Genomic DNA, 23219 nt, shown 5'->3' with positions numbered 1-23219 from the left:
CAAAGAAAGAGAATTTTTAAAAAAGGAAAGAGATGAGAAAGGAGAGAGAATAGGGAAAAGAGAGAAAAAAGATTGAAAAAGAGGAGAGAGAGAGAGAGAAAGAGAGAGAGAGAGGGGGGGAGAAGAAGAAAGAGAGAGATAGAAAGGAGAAGAAAAGAAAAAAGAGGTAAGAGAAAGAAAAAAGATTGAGAAAGAGGAAAGAGAGGGAGGGAAAAGAGGTGAGAAAGTAAGAGAAAAAATGAAAAAAGGGTTGAAGAGAGGGCCACTTCGTGGCAACAAAGCTACTGCAAAGCGACCTAGCATTCCAACATGAAACACTAGCTCCTATAATCAAACAAGTTGCTACAACAGTAGCATCAAGTCATAAAACATTTTTTGAGGTAAACATATTGTCATTATCATGGATGTAAGAAAAAGAGCCCTAATTGTCATCATGGGTGAGTGAACAACTATATTGTTAGGCACCACATGTTACAATCAAATAATGCTTTACCTTCACTACACCTTTGAACTTCCTTTAACTCCTTGCACTAAGCTTTTGAGCCTAAATTATGACACTTATTATCATGTAGGAAATTTTGGCATGTAATTAGGACATAACCATAGCCATAAAATGGGGTTGACATATGTAAACATACTCTATAATTAGAGGATTAGGGTTAGTTAGGTTTGGCTAGGGTTAGCTATAAAAGAGAAAGCCAGCCAAATGTAGGGGGATCTTTTGGACCATTTGGAAAATTCATGTTCTTGGTAATTTTCTGGTGTTTCTTTCCTAGTTTAGCTATGGCTGTCGACCATGATTAATGAAAGTTAGTTTCTTTCCTTTTGAGTTTGTCTTGTTAATTTCCTGTTGATTATCCATGGTTGGTCATGGATTTAGGCCAGTTTAGGCTAAGCTAGGATAGCTTCATTACAATGGTATTAGAGAATGTGTCTTTGTTCCTTGGTTACATCAATTTTCATGGTTATGATCTTGCTGGGGAGGTCTTAATCATGGAGGAGTTGATTACATCAAGACTTGATTGATCTGTTTCACCATGGAAGTCTGTGTCTAGTTATCTGGGGATGACTTACATAGACCCTGGTTAGATCTGAAGTAACTGTCACAAACAATGGTCAAGAAGATGGTTCTTGGTATGCATGATGGAGGATCTTGGCAATATCCATTGGATAATGGAGGTTCAGGGCTAATTTGACAGGTCGTCACATCAAATTTTACCCCATTTTGAAGGCACATGGACCAAAGAAGGGCCAGACATGGCTGGGGAACACTTTAACCATGGTTACTTTTGAGAAGGGAAGGGTTTCTTTTTATAAACAGTCTTTCTCTCTCTTGCTTCAAGCTCTCTTCAAGCTTCCATAGCCAAATCTTGCTCTCATCTCTCAACCAAGGCTTCATCTACCTCCATGGCTTCTACCGGCTATTTCTCCATCTTGTAAGCATCACATAGAGTATGCATGAGCCTTGCTTGGCTCACTTGATTTTGAAGTAAACGAGTCTGAATTTTTTGTGTTGCTTGCACTAAGTACATACTCTTGTATGAACGATTCAAAATGGAGTTATCAAGCTCCATGAGGCTTGGCCATAGTCTTTACAAGCTTACCACTTAATCTCCTTCAACTTTGGCATGAATCAATGGTCATTCTTGAGCTCTTCTTTCTCATACAAACCCTAGAAATGGATTGTTATTACAGTGGAGAGAAAATTTCAGAATTCTTTATCAATTTCATGGGGTTTTTGCTTAAATACATTCCCTAAAGCTACTACAAAACTCTCATGACCGACATTGAACCTTCTTCAAGCTTGGAGCTTCATTTTGACATGGATATGGAGTTTCAAGACATTGGTTCTTGACAGTTTGGGACAACATGAAGAAATTTCAAATTTCTTTATTCAAATCAAAGGGGTTTTGTTAATTAATCGTTCCTTGAGCTTCCTATACCCGTGGCTTCACGCTTTGGCCAACATTGAATTGACATTGAAGACATATGGACCTATTCTCATCAATGGAGGTTATGGACAACATAGGGTTCAATTTCTACTGAAGACATTGATTTTCTCTTCAAATCTTGGACTCTTTTGGTCAATTGAAGGCTCAACAACACTCTTCTTGAAGACTCAACAAAGTCTTGAACCATTTGATTCCTCTTCCTCAATCTATGAACCATTGAAGACCAATGGAGCTTTCTTAAAGGTATGATGCTGTAAGTAAATATCTCTTCATGGAACCATCAATTGGAAGATTATGTTACTCTTTTCAAGCTGGAAATTGAAGTCCTTTAAGCACACATTACCCTACAAGAAGTCTCCTACAGCTATCTACTCCTCCATCCATCAATGCTTTCTTGGTCAGTTGGGAATGCAATCTTATAATGCCATATTCATGGAATGGTATAATTCTCTTGGCAAGACATTTTATGCTTGAAGAGCATTAGTTATTGCACTATTATGGTTTATTTCAGTAGATACTTTACTACTTGATCAGTGGCAATTGATCAATGCATATACATTGGCAAATGGTTCAATGTAAATGGCAATGATGTATGACATTTTGGCAAGTAAGATGAGATATGTGGGTCTTGGCAAGTGAATGTATTTTTCAATGGCATAAGCAATGCAGGGATGATTATGCAATGAATGTATAATGCACTCTATTCAGCCCTACACTTAGAAGAGTTTGTACTTTGGAGCATGCAGTGGAATTGATACGATATACATGTCATTGGCATTCTTATGATCACCTACAAGCAAGATTTGCTTCAGTTTTGGATTCGCAGGGGTTGTTTTCATCTACCTTAGTAGCCTACAACTCACCCCTACTCCCTTGAGTATTTTGTTGTTGGGTATTTGCTCAAACTTGGATGAGAAGTACTCAAAACACTTGAAACAGGGTATTAACAAGGTACAGTCCACTATGGACAGATCTAGAAATTCTTTTTACAGAGAGGGGTATTATACTCCTAAATTCAATTCAGCACTCTCATTTGGTACTAGGCTCACCAGCTTCGATTGGAGCTATCAAACACTTCAATTGGATACATATTTCTCAAGTTAGAGCATATTTGGTGCCAGCAGTCCACTAGTAGTTTACTGTGGACAGTTTTGGAAATCTTAAAACAGAGGGGTATTGCTATACTAAAATTAAAATCAAGATACCTATTTGATGCTAGACATCCTAAGCTTCGAGTCAAGCTATCAAACACCTCATTCGGATCCATATTTCTCAAGCTAAGGCTAAAACAATGCATAAAGGTAACCAGGACAGCTTGTCTGCAAGGGATAGTTTAATGAAAGATGTCAGAGAATTGAGGTTAGCATTTGAAAATATTGTATCCCATGTTGACAAATGCATTGTATCATTGCAAAAGGGTCAGTATATTCATGCTTTGGGAGGTACCCATGAAAGGGAAAATGGATTTAATGCCTATGATTATGCTCCCAATGATACTATAATAGCTCATAGTTATGACGGTTTTGGAGCTTCTTCTTCTTCTGGGGGCAAGTGGGCAATTCTATGGCAATCCATATGGACATTATGGTTGTGGTATTCCATATCATGATGAGCTTTGTCCAAGTAATGTTGGTCAGCAGTATGGTGGATTTTCTCAAGACAAATTTGATCTTGGATATGCATGTAGTCCTCCTTGTCAAGTAGGGGATTATCAAGATTACAATGGGCAGCAGCATAGTACTTATATGGACTCCCTTGCTTATGGTCATCCTCCAAATGTATTTGAGCAACAACAAGGTTGCTTTGACCAACCTCATTTACATAATGGTTATGTTTCTTCATGAGCTTCTTATCCAAATGATTTTCAGCAGCATGACCATAATCATGCCTATGGAAGTAATCATGAATTCTTTCAGCAGGGCATTGAAGAGTGCAATTGTCATGATTGCTACCAAAGGCAACTTCTTGGTAATCAACATTATGCTTCTTATTCTCAACCTCTTTCATTAGAATATGGGCAGTATGGATCCTTTAATGCAGGAATTGGACACTCTTATGAGGATCAATATCAAGTCTCTTGCTCTCTAACCACTTGAGATTGACATTGTTCAACATGAGACATTTAAAGTAAAAGAAGATTGTGGGCAGCATGTATCTTCCAATGCAAGATTGAATGTCATACAAATTGAAGAAGAAGATGAACAAGATGAAGAACATGAAGACATCATAGAAGATGGGGAAGCTGAAATGAAGGACAACATAGAAGAAAATGAAGACATTGTTGAAGATTCTCAAGAGGAAGACAATGAACTTGAAGACAATAAAGATCAAGACCTCATTGAGAGTAGTTTGCAAGGTAATGAAGATCATCATAACTCTTTTTCTTTTCAAGAAGGGTATGGTTTTGATAGTCATGAAGACTTTGTAGAAAATGATGATGACTATGAAGAATATCAGCCCGTACATGAAGATGGAATTGTTAATGATAGAGTTCATGATGACTTAATGGATTATGGCACTGATTTTGGGGATGATCGCTATCCTTTTGATCCAAGGGATCGTTGGGATGAGACTTCATATCCGTTTGACCCAGGTGTTCATACTTTGTTCATAGACAGTTTTGACAGTTTTTCTTACAATGATGATCATTATGATGGAATACCATGACCCTGGAGGTTATTAAGGATGTTTGGATGATGATTTGACATCCCTTAACCTGTAGATATATTTGACAACTTGTTTATGGGGAAAACAGTTGATGAAGCATGAGCTCACTGTTTAATACAGATTGCTATATTAAATTATTGTCATACAAATAAATGGTCTAATATCATCCAACTCATGATTTTATGCTTTGATATGATACTCCTAGGTGTATTCTTCAAAAAGACATCTCATTTGTTAGATTTGGAGCTATACTTCAAAAGTTATGACTCTTTTACTATGCCAGCTTTTCTATGGACAGCATGAGCAATATGGAGGCGGTTATCAACTTCTTGGACCATAGATTCTTCTTCAACTTGTGCTTCTAGAAATTCATGATATATCCATTGTAATATCTTCCCATTTGGAGCTTTGAGGACAAAGCCTCTTCAAGAGGGGATGGTTTATCATGTAGGAAATTTTGGCATGTAACTAAAATATAATCATAGCCATAAAATGGGGTTGACATATGTAAACACTCTATAATTAGAAGATTAAGGTTAGTTAGGTTTGGCTAAGGTTAACTATAAAAGAGAACCCCAACTAAATGTAAGGGGATCTTTTAGACTATTTGGAAAATTCATGTTCTTAGTAATTATCTAGTACTTCTTTCCTAGTTTAGCTATGGCTGCCAACCATCATTAATGAAAGTTAGTTTCTTTCCATTTGAGTTTTGTCTAGTTGATTATTCATGGTTGGTCATGGATTTAAGCCAATTTAGGCTAAGCTAGGATAGCTTCATTTCACTTATCCAACCTAGCTCTTAATCACATTACATGACCTTCCTTACACTAAGCTTTTGAACTTACACTTTGGCGCTTCTCTAACCTAGCCCTTAATCACATTACATTACATAACCTTGTGTTGAATAATTGACACGCTACGTCGCATTGTTTGGATAACTTCATGTCAATGCCTTTTTTTGGTTTTAAAGGATAAGCGCAGAGAACTGCTATTCGCCATTGCAATACCCGCGGATAGATTGCAAATTGCAAGACGAGTCGGCGTTGATGCTTTAAGACGCTGAAGTTTATGGATATCATCCTTAATTAACCTTCATGTTTCACCATTGGCTCTGTGTTTTTAGTGAATGAATGAAGCAGTTCAGTGGTATACCCATCTCAACATCTATTATGGCAGAACTTGGAAGTTACAAAAGATTGGGTGCATAATTGCCAAAGCAAGGAACGTTTCAGGTATGCGTTCGGGATTTCCAGATACATTTTGATAATGATTCCTTTAGGAGATTGGGTAAAGTCTGAACAGAGCTTTTACCTACTGAACTTTGCAAAGAATAGAACAATTGGTCCTGAGAAGCACTCGATCAGATAGAATACGGTACTTCGTGGTGGATGGATAGAGACACATACACAACTCAGAGACAAACCTCTTTCCTCCCACCCCAGGTTTAGTCTACAAGCCTCCTTTCTCTCCTCTTTCTCTATAGTAATTCAGGGATAGGTGAAAAGATATGGCTCTAGCATACTGATTACCTTGTATACACCCTTTTTTGCCAACAAAATTTCACTATGGGACCTGAATTAAGATGCCTTAGCATGATGATATAACTGTCACGATCATCAGTAGTAGCTTCTTGCCAGTGTTGCATTATCTGCAAGCATGGCCTTATGCCACAGAGCTGACTTCCTTGGATACCTGTTCAGATCATTGTCTACATAGTGAATGCCAACCCGTACTTCCAAGCCCAGGTTGAACTCGAAGCCATCAATCAATGACCATGAAAACACACCCTTCACATTAGCACCATCCCTGTCAACCAAAGAAATGAATTCCCAGGGTTAGAGAAAAGGATGAACAATAGAGCAGTCAATGCAGAAGATCGAAACAGCATTGGAGTCCGTAGGCATTATTACTCTATGGCTTGGGCTAGCTCATCAAAGTATGTAGCAAAGAACTCCACCCTTGAATCATCACTAATTGTATCAGTCTCCTCAGTGATATCAATACCCCATCCGACTTGAGTGATGTACATGGGGAAGTTGTTGTACTTAAATTTGACGTACTCTACAGTCTTACGAATGCACCATGGCACTGCAAAATCATGAGTTCCCTGAGACCATCCAGTAGAAAGAGTCAAAAATTAGATGACTGCTAGTCAGACTTTACACTTTACTCTCTCCAAAATCTATCCAGAAGGGTACTGCTAGTCAGACTCTACCCTTTACTCTCTCCAGAATCTCTACAGAAGGGTACTCACCACACCAATGGCTTCTCCATCCTTGAAACCTGCAGGACATAAAACGACCAACCATTAGGAAGCGTCATTATCTAGGATTCCACCTATTGACAATGGATGCCCAAAGCAAAATGAACAACTTACTCTCTCACACATCCAGATTCCAAGAGTTACTCACCAGTGAGACCAGCTAGAGGGTCAAGATAGTAACTGTAGGTTCCTTTATACTCATCAGCATAGTAGTTGTAATCATATGCGTAGAAAGCAGTGACAATGTTTAGACCCAAAAAGTCTAGGGAACCTTTCACCTTGGCAGCCTCCTCTTCAGTAAAGGTGGGAAGCCTTGAGCCTACATATTGCTTCATACTGTCTGGGTAATCGCCCAGCAGAATTGGGTCCAAAAACCTGCCAACATATCCCCCCACAAAATAACCATTTATTTAGCCACAGGCCAAGAGGTGGGTAAACCTCTGCAAAAGTAATATAAGAACACCAACACAATCATGGTATAGTCCATGTGCTCTGTGCATTCTTAGAGGTGATATTCCCATTCACATCCACTGTACAAAAAGTGATATAATGCACTTCAGTACTGCCACATCTGCAAACCTCAAATCTATATCAACATTGTATATTTTCATTTCACACCATCAGTTCCCCACCTAACATTTAATCAGCAGCAGCAGATAGTTCCATACCATCCAAGTAAGAAGTCTGTTGATCTCTGTGCTGCAGCAAGGTCAGCTTCTGAGTCAGTCAGTGGTTCAAACCACCTGTGCCACAAGGCTATACCGATAGATCCATTTTGAGAAGCCTGGATTCAAAAGAATTACAAGGTCAGCAAAAAACTCCCACCTTTTGGAAGTCCTGGAAGAGTAGTTTATTGTTGATCAAGCAGACAACATAAACGTATTCAATTTCATATTAATGATGATACAAAATGCACAATGCATACATCCCAGTTGCAAGTATAAAGCTACATGCATAGTCAATATGTTTCGATTGCTGTGACCACACATTTTCCGGCAAGGCATCCATTCGGAGCATTACTGATGCAAAAGCATGCAGGGTCGATGTAGGTACAAATACAAACCTGGTAATTTGTTCTGTAGACACTGACAGCCTCTGCATGGGCTAGTAAGAGGTGATGCCCGACAACATAAGGTTCTGTTCCTGAATTGCCTTCCGAGCAGTCGCCATAAATCAGGATGTTGGAGGTGCACCGGCCTGGGGGGTTCTGGGCAGTGGCATACCCAAGCCCAGCCCAGTCATTGGGCTCATCGAATGTGATCCAGTTCTTTACTCGGTCGCCAAACAGGGCAAAGCAAGTGTTGGCATAGTTCACAAAATCAGTTCTGCAATGGCAACCATATCATGAGAGGCAGGGGAGCTTGATGAAGAATATGGATCACACACAGAAAAGCACAATGCTTAGGTGCAAAGCTTCATGGCTTACATGAACGTCCCATTCAACACCCCAGAGTACTGCATCTCAAGGGCATAAGGGTGATCCTGGGTCCAGAGGGTGACAAAGAGCTCCAAGCCTCGCTCCAGGACATCATTAATTATCTCATTGTAGTGATCTACAGCCACTTGGTTCACCTCACCATTGCCATCTGCAAGAAGAAGGCTGCTGAGTGAGGGATTGGAGACTGCAAGTAAAAATCTCACACACGCACATGCACACGGAAGGATTAGATAATGCGAGTAAAAATCACAAACACAGAGATAGAGAGAGAGAGAGAGAGAGAGAGAGAGAGAGAGAGAGAGAGAGAGAGAGAGAGAGAAAGAGAAAGAGAAAGATGGAGACTTGCCAGGATATATTCTGGACCAAGAAGAAGGTCGCTGAGTGAGGGATTAGAAAATGTAAGTAAAAATCACACACATACACAAACAGAGTGAAAGATGGGCACTTGCCAGGATAAATTCTGGACCAAGCGATGGACATCCTGTAAGCATTCATCCCGAGCCCAACAACCAGTTGATGATCCTCCTGTTTGGCAGACCATGCACATGAGAGATCCATAATCCTTCTCATCGTTCTACTAAGTCAGCTCCGCATATTGTGATCAGTACATTAAAAGAATCGAAGCTCAGCCAATCAATCACAATCTCAGACGTGTAATCTTCAGCAAAGACACATTGATTGAATTGAGCTGATCTACCTTGTAACGGTAGTAATAATCCCCACACTGCCCTGGAATGGTTCCATCCATAGAAGCTCCTGGCATGATGTGGATTTGAAATGGGTGAGAGAGCCCGCACATGTTTGATCAAAATCCGATCATAGAAAGGTCAGTAAAAGACAGTAGCCGAGACATGAGAGGGGGCTCAACCTGTCTTATATCGAGCAAAGTGATCCCAAATGTTGAGGGTCTTGCCGTCATCGAGCTCGGCTCCCTCGTGCTAATGATCAAAATGCAAAAGAAGATGCGTGAGGCGGACACATGACGAGGATACAAGAGATGCTCACTATAGTTACCACATAGTGAATCATGACAACATCGCTATAAATCCCACATTGTAAATTACAACAACATCGTGAGGTTCTCAGAGATACCTAGCTAGGGTGTGGTTAAGGGCCAGGGGGTCAGCCCTAACCAAACCGCACAGAAGCTCATGATGTTGAACACTATGAAGATAGATAGATTGATTGAGTGCCCTTGCCAACCCCCTTCCCCTAACCACCCTTAGCGAGGTATGCAGTGCCTCTCGAACAGAAGCTCGTGATGTTGAACTCTATAGTCTCCGAACTGCACCTAGCCAGGTGTGGGGTACCTCCCAAGCAGAAGCTCATGATGTTGAACATTATAGAGTCCCCCAACCGCACCTCGCTCAGTATGCAGTGCCTCCCAAACAGACGCTCGAAGCTAATGATGTTGAATACTATATAGAACCCGAACGGCACCCTCGTCCCCCCACCACACTAAGCTAGCTATGGGGCGCCTCCCGAACTGAAGCTCATGATGTTGACCACTATACGAATTAATCGGTTGATTCATTGAGAGAGAGAGATAGAGAGACCTTCATAGCGGAGGTGATGGCGCCGAAGAGGAAGCCATCGGGGAAGCTGGATCGAGTAACGCCAGTGCCATTGGGGAAGATGGAGCTGTAATCGTCCTGGATGGCATTGAGGGAGACGCGGTGGGGGCGGGCGGAGGAGGTAGGATCACAGGAGAGGGAGAGGAAGACGATGCCGAAGAAGAAGAAAGAGATAGGGGCCATGGTGGCAGCCACCCCCGCAGCTGCCAGCACGAGAGGGAGAGAGCGGTGCGATCTGGGTTTTGGCTCGAGTAAGCCTCAGCGGGTGAGGGAGTGACAGACTCCCACTCTTTATTAGGCAAGTCGCGGATGTAACCCAGTGATCGAGAGAAAAGAGAGAGAGAAACGGATTGAAAGCGAGAGAGAGAGAGAGAGAGTGTGTGTGTGTGTGTGTGTGTGTGCGTGTGTAATTAATGTCTGCTCATGAGAGAGCACGAAGAGCAGCTGGCGGGTTTACACGCTCTCCTTGAGACTAGAACAGCGTGGTGCGTGGGGATCTCGCCTCTTATGGGACCCGTCACCCCGCCTTCCCCCGCTTCCCTCACCCCGGCCCGGTGACAACTTGTTTCCCTTTCTCCTTTCTTTTCCGTAAATGTCACTTGTCGGTGGGTATCTACCCCTACTCGTTTGCTTGCCAAATTCCAACCCAACCGGGAAACCTTCTTTCATATGGCTACCCTACTGAGTCCTGACAATCCTCTCTCCTATGCCTTAAGGTTCGATTCACACTAAAGTGGACGATGAATGGAGCCATCGACTTAAGTGAACTTGACAATTCCAAAAGCATCCAATGCACAAAGATATTGACCATCGGCCCCCCTCGGTAGGGCATTGTATATAGCTAGCACAAATCCGCCACCACAACCCCCCGGGCCCCCATACACAACGCCCAACTCAAACAAGTGTTTATTTTGTACTTCCCATACAACATCCAAAGAAAAGTTTGGCAAGTGAAGCATAAGAAGGTGAGACTGTCAACAAGCTCATGTTTCATTCAATATCCTTGGAATCTTGATTAGTATCATAAACAAATGAAGCCTTGTAAGGGTCACCATTGATAAGAATACAAGAATTGTCCTTGTTGATAAAACTCAAAAGTAGGAGTGGAGTCATGGTGTGCATTTTTTGAATTATTAAGATCTTAGTTTCTTACCATAATAAAAGAAGAGATTATTTCCATGCATCTCACTAAGAGTTGTAGACTTCAAGCATTGCTGAGGTGTATAATTGCAACCTTGTCTTCTTCCAAATTTCCACCATATTATCGTCCAACAAATAAGGTCAAATGCCATCACTAGTATGAAAGCTTGCTTTTGGCACAAGCATTACTTTATCAATCAAAATGTTGAAAAAGCATTATGGTGCTATTAGGATTCAATTACATTTGCATCCCATGCAATCAACTTAGCATCTTCGAACTAATGAATAAGCACAAAGCTTTGTACCACTTATTGTTGGCTTGGCAATTTAGAATGGTTTTGTTATGGGAGCACTAGACTATGCTCGAGAGACTAGACTAGATGCAAGATTTGTTACAAGAATTATGATTTCAAGATAATTCCACGTAGGGGCACAAGGTATAATGATAACTTAACAAGATACGGAAAATCCCACAACCTGGAACCATAGGTATAGACAACAGGACTCGATAAGATATGAAGGATCCCACAACCCAGGACAATAGGTATGGATACAAGATCTCCCTCGATGGGGATGATATGAGATAGTACTAGACAAGATCTCATACTATGAGATTACAAGGTAACGAGACAACAAGAGTATAATGGAAGACAAGACAAGACTAGGTACCACGACTATACAATAACTAAAACTAGAACTCAAATTTACTTACTTGGAGACCTCGACTCCGTGAGCTCCCAAGACTAGCATTGGCAAGTCTGAGGAGCTCTATGGTGAGCCCCTCCTTTTATAGATGTTGGAGGGCGGCTAAAGATCTTTTAGAATGTTTCATGGTGATCTCATCAATGATGTAGGCTATGGCATGGTATATATTCTAAAATATTCTATGATAGCATGGCAAGGGTGGGTTCACATGGTTGGCTCGAGGATGTCCTATTAAGGGTACATTTGCGCGGGGTGTAGATTCATATGGCATGAGCAAGAATTAGTCCATACACTTGATCATAGCATGTCTGTGACATCACCCCCTCCTCTAGCTAATGAGTTCCACGAGGAGTGGCTTAGTGATTTGGTCCAAATTTTGTTGGATTCCTCTTATGAAATTATTTAACTTTGAGAGGTGCTCTTTGGACATATTCTACATGTTCCCAAGTGTGATCATTGATGTCATATCCTTTCCAATGATCAAGGTATTCCAATCGACCTCAAGAGATTCTCCAGTCTAAGGCATGCTCGACCTCAAATTCATCATGATCTTCAATCTAGATAGGAGATGGGGAATTAGATCTCTCTCCCCTCAATGGTGAGCTATGGTATAGCTCGAGCAAGGAAATATGGAAGGCTAGGTGGATCTTCATAGTTCTAGGGAGTTGGAGTCGATAAGCAACTGGGTTGATCTAAGCTACATTCATTCTTTACTTGATTTGAGAGATGTACATCCATCCTTGGATGTGCTGGCCATAGTTTGCAAAGAAATGAGTTTCTTGGTAAATGCATGGATACTATTATTATAAGCACAGTCTGCGAAGGGCAAGAGCTCAAACCAATCATTCTAATGGTAGTTGACGGTGCAATGGAGATATTGTTCCAAGACTTGATTTACCCATTTTATTTGATGATCAATGTGTGGATAGTTGGCTATGGATAACTTAACTTGGACTCTAAGGAGGTTGCAAAGGCTCTTCCAAAAACTAGATATGAATTGGGGACACCGATCGCTGATGATGTCATCTCAGAGTCCATGTAATCTGAAAATATATCTAAGGAAGAGTCTAGCAGTAGCTGCTGCTTATGATGCTCTTGGTGGTAGGAATGAAATGTGTCATTTTTGTGAACCTATCTACCACAACAAGAATAGAGTCATTTTGTCTACTTTAGGAAGATTTGTTATGAAATCTATGGATAGAGAAGACTAGGCCACCCTGGAATGGGCAAGGGTTGTCAGAGGCCATGTGGTTTGTGACAAGGTACCTTAGCCCTGTTGCAAGTATCACACGATTTTATATGTTCCTTAACTTCTTTCCACGTCTAGGGCCACCAAAAATCTTTTGAAATAAGCTCTAAGATATTATTAACTCCAAAGTGTCCTGCTATTGGGGTGTCATTGAAAGGTGGGAAGGATCGAAGCTTGCACGCGAGCTATGGCGGGAGAGCAAGAGCAAGAAAGAGAGAGACAAGAAATGGGAACTCCAACAGTCACAATGTGTGACCGGGCCTTCCTTTATTCAAACTGTCACTAAAAGAATAAAGAATAAAGTGACGTGACAGGCGCCCGCCACCTGCAGTGTGCAGTGGCGGGTACTGTCAGTGTAGTAATACACGGGGCGGCACGGCGGAGGCGCCTTTACCCCCAACAACCTCCCACTTAAAGGCGAATCTGCCCTAGTGAGAGAGAAAAGAAAAAAGAAAAGACAGTACAAATGTACATAGGTACAAGGGATGAGGAAATGCGACATCTCATCCAATGCCCATCAACCTCCTGAGGAAGGCAAAGCGCTCAATAGTGAGGCTCTTTTGAGTAGATCTGCAGGATTCTCGTCAGTGGAGATCTTGACAAGGTCAACAGACTTGTCCTCCACGACACCACGTATGAAGTGATACCTCACCTCAATGTGTTTCGTCTTTGCATGGAAGACCGGATTCTTAGCCAACTGAATGGCACTCATAGAATCTGAATGCAGTGTAGGTGTAGCATCAATCCCAAGGTCAGCAACTAGACGGCCTAACCATATGGCCTCCTTGCAAGCCTCAGTGGCTGCAATATACTCGGCCTCAGTGGTAGACAAAGCCGTACACTTCTAAACCCTGGACATCCAAGAGACAGCCCCTCCAGCATAGGTGAATACATAGCCAGAAGTGGACTTCCTACTATCTGCATGTCCTGCATAATCGGAGTCAGTGTACCCCATGACCCCTGTATCCTGGCTGCCATAGCAAATACACATGTCTGCTGTGCCCTTCAGGTACCTCATGATACCCTTCACGGCATCCCAATGTCTGCTGCTAGGTGTAGCCATATAGCGTGCCACAACACCAACTGCATGCGCAATATCTGGACGAGTGGCTATCATGGCATACATCAAACTGCCCACGGCTGAAGCATAAGGGATCTTGGCCATCTCGGCCCTCTGCTCATCTGTCCGCGGACAATCGGCCTGTGATACCTTCACATAAGAAGGTAATGGACAGCCAATAGGCTTTACGTCCTACATGCGGAAGCGCTCAAGGACTTTATGAATGTACTCCCGCTGTGAGAGATACAAAAGCCCCTGATGCCTATCGCGCTTAATGCGCATCCCAAGTATATGTGAGGCCTATCCCAAATCCTTCATCTCAAAGCTCTTCTTCAGCTGAGATTTAAGAGCATCTAGCTCATCATGAGCTTTCCCTGCTATCAGCATATCATCAACATAGAGTACCAAGATAAGCAAACTGCCATCACGGGCTTTCTTCGTGTAAAGACACGGATCCATAGCACTCCTACTATAGCCCTGTGACTGCATAAAGGCATCAAACTTATGATACCATTCCCTAGGTGCCTGCTTCAAGCCATACAAGCTCTTCTTCAACTTGCACACTAGGTGCTCCCTGCCAGGTTCTGCAAAGCCCTTAGGCTGATCCATATAGATCTCATCATGCAAGTCCCCATGTAGAAAAGCCGTCTTGACATCCATCTGATATAGATCTAAGTCAAGCTGTGCAACCAAAGCCAAGACTAAGCGCAGGGTGGTCATCTTAACCACAGGAGAGAAGACCTCATCAAAGTCCACACCATGTTCCTGCTTAAAACCCTTTGCTACCAATCTAGCCTTGTATGCTGGCTTGGGGTGTCCAGGGGTACGTTTCAGCTTGTACACCCACTTGCATGGCAAAGCCTTCTTGCCTTTAGGCAAGGCAACCAAATCCCAAGTCTCATTCTTATGCAGGGAGTCTATCTCAGACTGCATAGCCCTCTCCCAGGAGTGACTGTCACCCCTGCGCATAGCCTCATCATAAGTGAAAGGCTCTCCTGCATCTGTAACCAAAACATAATGCATAGAGGGCTGAAATCTGTCAGGTGGACGTTTGTCTCTAGCAGACCGTCTCACCGCAGGCTCTCCTGCCTGTCTAACTGCCTGTCCAACACCCTGGCCCTGTGGAGGAACTGCTGCAGGCTGTACTACTGGCTGTGCTGGAGCTTTAGGCTCCTCCTGAAAGATCACTCTGCGGATCTCAACCACCTTCTGAGGCTACCTGTGCATCTTGTCTTCATGGAAGACGACATCATGGCTGCGTACTATTTTTCGTGCCTGCGGATCCCATAGGCGATAGCCCATCTCTCCTGACTCACCATAGCCAAGGAATATGCATTTAATGCTCTTTGGATCCAATTTACTCCTCTTGTCCTTGGGCACATGGCAGAATGCCTCACATCCAAAGACACGGAGATGCGCATAAGAGGGTGGCTTACCAGCCCAAACTTCCTCTGCAACCTGGAAATCCAATCCACTGGAAGGCAATCGGTTTATGACATGCACTACCGTACTAACTGCCTCAGCCCAAAAACTCAGGGGTAGGCCTGCATGGCTAAGCATAGAGCGCACACGCTCCTGAATAGTCTTGTTCATGCGCTCAGCCAAACCATTCTGGGGTGGGGTGTAAGGGGCGATCAACTGACGCTTAATACCCCTGTCATCACAAAACTGCTCAAAAGCATGCGAGACATATTCTCCCCCATTATCTGTCCTAAGGCATTTCAGCCTATACCCAGTCTGGTTCTCAACAAGAGCAAGCCATCTCTGAAAAACTGCCAAGACATCGGACTTCTGCTTTATGGGATAAGCCCACACTTTCCTAGAAAAATCATCAATGAAGGTAACGAAGTACTTCGCGCCACCCATAGACATGCAAGGCATAGGCCCACAAACATCGGAATGCACCAATGCCAAGGGCTCACTCATGCGTGGCCTACCCGATTTCTTATGCGTAGACCTATTCTGCTTACCATAAAGACAATGATCACATGAGTCAAAACATGCATAATCCAAAGGCGGAAGATACTGCAAACTAGATAACATTTTCATTCCCTTCAAAGACATGTGCCCTAAACGAGCATGCCAAAGTGATACATGTGGGATAGAACCCACTGCCAAAACATGGTCAACTGAGGACCCAGATACAACAAGAGGATAGAGGTTGCCAGACTTGGCGCCTCTAGCAAGCACAAGTCTGCCATGAGTAATCTTCCAGGCAGAATCCCCAAAACATACATGAAATCCTGCATCATCCAGTTGTCCTACAGACATAAGACTGCGCGTAAGCGCAGGTACATGATGTACATCCCTAAGCAAAAATGAACTGCCAGTGGAAAACTGCAAGTGAATATCACCCATGCCCACAATGTCAAGAGACCTGTCGTCTCCAAGTCTGACTGAACCAGATATAGTGCGGTAAGAGTGGAACCACTCACGGTAAGGCGTCACATTTAAGGATGCTCCGGAATCCAATAACCAGCACTGTGCATACATACTAGATGTCTCAGTCAAGTGTGAAGCATCAGAAGAACTAGCTGCAAGTATAAACTCATCACCACCATCGGACTCCTCAGTCTGTGTGACATTAATTTCCTCAATCTTGATGCTGGACTTCGTAGGTACTATGCTACGATCAGAGGACTTCTCCTGCACTTTATCTTTCCCCTTATCCTTGTGCTTCTCATTGCGCAACTCATGACACTGTGGTCTAATATGGCCCTTTTTCCCACAATGATGACAAGTGACATTTGCATTGCGCCCACGCGACTTACTACGCGACTTGCCACGAGATTTAGACCGACCCTTCTGCGAGTCACGACCACGGTTATTACCACGATCATTCCTGTCATTCCTGCCTCTAACTGTCAAAGCATGACTACCACGAGAGGCATCCAAGTTTTTGTGATTCACCTCTTCCTGAAGAAGAGCACTCTCAACATCTGCCAATTTTAGAGTAGCACTAGAGGCACAAAGAGCAGTACGGAAAACATCCCATGACTCATTCAGAGTCCCAAGCAAGAAAAGAGGAGTTACTTCCTCTCCAAAGGTGATATCCTGCGAAGTCAGGTTCTTCAGTATAGCATGGAACTGGCTCAAGTGAGAAGACATAGTCGCATTATCCTTCATGCGCAAATCCATAAGCTGCTTCAACCAGTACATCTGACTCGCCGAACTTTTCTTATCATAAAGATTCTTGATCTTATTCCATAGATCCCATGCACTCTGTGCTTCCTCAAATACATTATAATGTATCTGTTCAGTGAGAGACAATACAATCGTGGACTTGCATAGCTCATCAAGTTCAAGCCAGTCGTCATTGTCCATAGTTTCAGGCTGCTCCCCACTCAACCGAAGTGGCTTAATCTGAGATTTTTGCACCAAGACCTGCCAAATTTGACTCTTCCAATAAGAGTAGTTGGTACCATCCAACTTTGTAATGTTAAAGATGGCACTATCATGCGAAGATGACGCCATTATGCAGGCTGGAAATGCCCAAACAGTCCAAAACTGCTTGTTGTTTTACTGCAGAAACTGCCCAAAAATGACCAAAACGGGGTCCAAAGGGCGAGCAAAGTATGCCAAAAGTTGCTGCCCACTTAGTACTAGGTGCAGTACACCAAATCAGGATATTTCAGCATGAAAAGTACACCTCAGTCCACCAATAACTGCTTGCTGTAATAAATTGCAGGTATGTAGTCTAGAGAGCAAACTGTCCCAAAATAGGATCCAATGTCAAGCAAACAATGCTAGGTCCAAAGCCGGCATGAAACGGACATAAGCAAGGAGAATGACAGTGAAAAGAACATGAGCTCAACACCGAAGCATGTCAAAATAACATATGCTAGTGAAAGGCACACCCCTAGACACTCTAGGCAAAGTGTTCCTATAACTGCCAAAACCTGACACAAATAGGTGTCTGCTCAAAGAGAAAGATCCAAATATGAGACTCAGCTCATAAGCATCATGTGAACCAAGAGTACATCAATGCATATCCATAAAGATCGGAGTATGATCCCAAAGTCTCAATGCGTATGTAGCTGCTCAAGACATAAACTGCTCCAAATACATGTAAGTGCTCCAATAGCATGCAACTGTCAAAGGTCAAGCAAGCATGTAAAATGCTCCCACTGGCACAAAATGTATACAAAGCGAGCTCAGAAGCTCAAATAACCCAAGAGAAAGCACCAGTGATAAGTGACCCTGTCAATGCATCAAGCGCATCCAAGAGAGCATGACATACAAGAAGCACCGGTCGTATTAACCATGAAGCAATACATAAGCCCAAATAAGCTCTCGGTCAACTCAATGACATCCAAATAGCAACCAAGATCAGTGATCAAGTAAGCCGGGAATGCTCAAATACATCCAAATCCAAGCTCCAAATGTGGGTATGGCATACACGAACCAAATAGCATATGTCACAAACCAAAGCATGTAATGCAAAAGCCTAACTGTCAAGCAGAGACATGAGGCATAGGCGGTCCACGAGCATGCCAAGTCGGTCCAAATGCCAGTGAAGACGGAGCTAATGCGAAGCTCAAAAGCATCCCATAATCTCATACATATGCTCCAAGCCGTCCCCAAATGTCAGAGACATCATGCCAAAGCTCAAAGCATACATCCGGTATCGGTAGGTAAGTGCCAAAGCCTGTAAAGTACCTTCAGCCCACTGTTATTCCAGCATGTATTTACTGTTCTAAACAGTAGATTTCAGCCCCGAATTCAAGCCAAAATCATGGTCAAACCAAATGCATACATCCCCAATACATCCGGGTAGGAAGTAGACCGCATACGGGCATCAAATAAGGTAACCGGAGTAGAGTATAAGCATCAAATGCCAATGCCAAGTGTGGCTGCCCTGTTTCCAGCACTGTATAACAGTAAATAACAGTCCCAAATCAGCCAATATTTCAAGCCAAAATCATGGCATAATCATGTGCATACATTCCTAAGGCACTAGGCATCATGTAGACCACATACGGGCATCAAATAGCACAACCGGAATGGAGTATAAGTAACAAATGCTAATGCCAATGGTGCTGCCCTATTTTCAGCCTGTTATGACAGTTTATGACAGTTCCAAATCTGAAGAAATCAGCCCCGAATGATCAAGACCAATGCCCAAAGCTTGAATGACATCAAACATGAAGTCTATAGCCCTCTTGATCAAGGTAGAGAGCAAGAAGCAATGGCCAAGTGTGGAGCTGAAGTAGATGAGTGCTCACAGCCTGGAAAAAAATGATGCAATCTGCCCTGTTGGTGTTGAACTTGCTGCTGCTCCACATGGGCTGAAAAGGGGGTAATGGGGGGCTCAAGAAGGGCCTATCAAAGGCCTATGACAAGCCTCTTTGAGCCTTGATAGGTGTAAGGCACAATGTGAGGGGAATAAGCTTCAAGGGTTTGAAGCCATGGTTGTCCTTGCTGTTTGCAACCTGTAGACTGAAATAAAACCCTGAAAGAATGATCAAATACCTCAGTATCAATGCCTTGAAGGTGCCTCAATAGGTTGGGAAGGTGCTCGGAAAGCCGGGGAGTGACGGGAGCTCGGGGAGATCGGATATGGCTGCCGGGACGGAGACCCAATGCGTGAAGCGAGTCGATGCGAAGGTCGGGAAGCACGGAGTCGAGCTCGAGCAAGAGAATGCCAAGCTCTGATACCAGTTGAAAGGTGAGAAGGATCGAAGCTTGCACGCGAGCTATGGCGGGAGAGCAAAAGCAAGAAAGAGAGAGACAAGAAATGGAAACTCCAACAGTCACAATGTGTGACCGAGCCTTCCTTTATTCAAACTGTCACTAAAAGAATAAAGAATAAAGTGACGTGACAGGCGCCCGCCACCTGCAGTGTGCAGTGGCGGGTACTGTCAGTGTAGTAATACACGGGGCGGCACGGCGGAGGTGCCTTTACCCCCAACAGTCATGGCATTGTTGGAGTACCTAGAGTCTCAGCTTTCCTGGAGGGATGTAAAGTAGATCCTTATAGTATAACAATCCATTAGTTTTCTGAAACTCACAAACTTCATTGCCTTTTCCCTCTTGATTTTTTATCTTGACATTCTTGGCCAAATTATCATGCGGCAAGGCTTCATAGATTAACTAGATCAAGGTAGGGTCGTCTTGGTGACAATTGGAGATGGCTACTAGCTTGAGGTGCTCTAGCTTGAGTACTATTGCTCGTTGTTGATCAAAAGCTTTTTCTCCCTTCTTGGGTGCCAAGAAGAATCTTCTTGATAAAGCATCTGATTGGCATTGTTGGTGTCCTGGGCGATAGATGATGACAAATCCAAACCTAGATAAGAAGTTACTCCTCCCAAAGGGATTGTCTTCAATTGAGAATGCAGGTTGTCATAAAGAATTCTAGATTTTTATGATCTATATAGACGATAACTTTATGGGATCCACCCTCTACATGATGATGCCAAGTATCAAAGTCATCTACAATGATAAGGAGTTCTTTGTTATGGATCTCATAGTTTATCTCTGGAGGAGAGAACTTCCTTGAGCGAAATGCCACTAGATGCATATGGCCATCATCTCTATGCTAGGACAAGATGGCTCCTAAGGCATAGTTTGAATGCATCGATCCCCAAGAAAAATGGCCTGGTAGGATTTGGGTGGACTAGGATTGGGGTAGTGGTGAAAGCAGTCTTTAGGGTCTGGAGGGCCTTCTCCACTTTTGGGGTCCATGAGAACTTTGAGTTTTCTGTGAGTCTGGTGAGTGGTGTGACTATCTTTGAGTAATCCTTGATAAATATCCTATAGAAGTTGGCAAAGCCAAGGAAACATTGGACATTCGGACACATATGGGTGTCTGTCTATTAAGAATAGTCTTGATCTTCTTGGGCTCCATGGAGACTCCTCTCTAAGAGACATTATACCCCAAGTAATCCACTTTTGTCTAATGGAAAAAACACTTCTCAAGTTTTACATATAGTCCTTTTTCTCTGAGCTTTTCCAGAACTAATTTTACATGGTGCTCATGCTGCTTTAGAGCTTTTGAGAATATCAAGATATCATCTAAGTATATAACTACAAAATCATCTAGATGCTCTCGAAAGATATCATTCATCATATGTTGAAACACTGCAGGAGCATCGATGAGACCGAATGGCATAACAACATACTCGAAGTGACCATACCTTGTGCAGAAGGATGTCTTCCATAACAATAAGACTCAATAGGATATGAAGGATCTCACAACCCAGGACTGTAGGTATGGATACAAGATCTCCCTCGACACAGATGAACAAGATACGAGACAATACTAGACAAAATCTAGTACTACGAGATTACAAGGTGACAAGACAACAAGAGTATAATGGAAGACAAGCAAAGACTAGATACCATGATGAGACAAGAACTAGAATTGGAACTCGAAGCTATTTACTTGGAGGTCTCAATTCCTTGAGCTCCCAATATTGGCATTGGCAAGATTGAGGAGCTCTATGGAAAGCCTCTCCTTTTATAGATGTTGGAGGGTAGCTAAAGACATTCTAGAATGTTCCATGATGACATCATTAATGATGTAGATGATGACATTGCATATCGTCCACAATGTTCTATGATGACATGGTAAGGGTGGGTTCTCATGTTTGGCTTGAGGATATCATGTTAAGGGTGTGTTCGCACGGGGTGTGGATTCATATGGCATGAGTAAGAATCAATCTATACACTTGATCATGGCATGTTTGTGATAGTATGTTCATATTGCAAGTGCATGTTGTTTGTACAACCATCATACAAGGGAACTAGTATTGTCATTTGATTTATTGTGCCAATATGTACGCCAGGCCACAAAACTCTCCAGAGAGGTCCTGCTCTCTTCTTCAATTTCTAAACTTGCTATTCTTTAAAGATACATTTTTCAAAAAGGTCCTCCTTTCTTTGTTTAGTCCGGAATGAATTGTTTTTTGCCATGTAAGGTCAGAGTGACATTTGATATTCTTTTCAATTGTATAGTATAGATACTTTACATATTTGATAGAGGAGTACATGACGAGATGTAAATCAGCGGAATAGAGGTAGGGACTCAACTGTGTCTCTAACATGATGCCAACAATAAACTTCAACCTCCTAAACTCATCAAACACTTGGAATTGTGTATACATTTGTGGGGCTTATTCTCATTCCTAATCTATGAGGCCCCCACTCTTGTCTATGATGGAACTAGTTATCAAAGGAGGTGGCAAGGTTCATACCTCCTCTTGCCTCGAAAAACAGTTAACCTTCAACCTTGATAGTTTGTAAGTTTTTAAGAAAAGGTTTTGTAGGTTTTTGGTAATATTATAACTAAAGCGATCCTAGATTTTCAAATTGAAAACCCTTAAAATTTCAATAGTTTAAAAATTGGCTGGACATGAAACCTATGTTCTTCATGAACACTGCACTCAAGTGAGAGGGGCTCCGATACATTAGAAGTTGTGATCTAAAGCCAAGACATAACCCCCTAGACCTTGCTTAGTGTCCCAACAAGCCAAAGGCTCCTTTTTCAAGCAGGGACATTCTTTTTTCAAGGATAGCTACCATGTGTGGTATTTTTGAAGGTTACATTCACGCGTGACATCCTTCAAGGTTATATTTTGAAGGTTATATAAACCGCGCTATAGACAAAAGGTCGTATATGTAAATTGCGTTGTTTTAATGAAAAAGAAAAGAAGCTGTGTGTCGTGGAACTTGGAAGGTTTGATGATGGATGGATGATTTGGCCGCGATGAACAATGGAAGTTTAACTTTCGACGGTGAGAGGGGCGTGCCGCGTAGGGCTTTTGACTTGTGATCCGTAATTTTTCTTTTTGACGGAAAAAAAAAAGAAAAGAAAAGTGCCCATCAAGTGCAAGGAGGCATGGAACGCAGCTAGATGGTCTCGTGACATGGCAGAGCCACGTGTAACACGAAGTGAGTTCTCGTTTCCAAGATCCCGTTAATGGTGTGGCCCGCCCAAGATCGCGGCCACGTGAGCCTTTCAAAGCTTACAGCCAATCACACCTCTGGCCGGCCCCCAGATCACAAAAAGCAACATTACAGCTGGGTCCCACCACCACGTTCACTGCGGTGGCCGGCCAAGGCTGGTTTTGACTCTTACCAACCCAATTTTGAGAAGGCTTTCGCAAAACTCTACAAGTCAACATTTATTGGCAATGGTGCCAAAATAAGAGTATGGAGGAGAGAGAGTTT

General features: G+C 42.7%; 1 protein-coding gene across 1 annotated transcript; it reads right to left on the bottom strand.

Moving 5' to 3' along the window:
* Positions 1 to 5768: 5768 nt before the first annotated feature.
* LOC148021080 (beta-glucosidase 34-like) lies at positions 5769 to 10213 on the bottom strand. The gene is made up of 11 exons (XM_087698933.1): positions 9877 to 10213; positions 9189 to 9258; positions 9018 to 9076; positions 8770 to 8845; positions 8309 to 8468; positions 7946 to 8207; positions 7551 to 7666; positions 7031 to 7257; positions 6874 to 6902; positions 6530 to 6726; positions 5769 to 6425 (listed from the first exon to the last, which is right to left on the bottom strand). The coding sequence occupies exons 1-11, from the start codon at positions 10075 to 10077 to the stop codon at positions 6236 to 6238; spliced, it is 1587 nt and encodes a 528-aa protein (XP_087555059.1). The 5' UTR covers positions 10078 to 10213; the 3' UTR covers positions 5769 to 6235.
* Positions 10214 to 23219: the final 13006 nt, after the last annotated feature.

Source organism: Lygodium microphyllum, chromosome 18 (genome assembly GCF_053477565.2).
Source record: "Lygodium microphyllum isolate KBCC chromosome 18, Lygodium_microphyllum_v1.1.10, whole genome shotgun sequence".
NCBI lineage: Eukaryota > Viridiplantae > Streptophyta > Polypodiopsida > Schizaeales > Lygodiaceae > Lygodium > Lygodium microphyllum.
This window is presented reverse-complemented; position numbering and strand designations above follow the sequence as displayed.

Excerpts from the sequence above, each read along its gene's own strand:
- LOC148021080 (XM_087698933.1), bottom strand. The coding sequence starts at position 10,077 with ATGGCCCCTATCTCTTTCTTCTTCTTCGGCATCGTCTTCCTCTCCCTC. Across the intron at positions 8,469-8,769 it reads TTGGTCCAGAATTTATCCTG|ATGGCAATGGTGAGGTGAAC; the intron begins GCAAGTGCCCAT and ends TTCTTCTTGCAG. Across the intron at positions 6,727-6,873 it reads ATGGAGAAGCCATTGGTGTG|GGAACTCATGATTTTGCAGT; the intron begins GTGAGTACCCTT and ends GGATGGTCTCAG.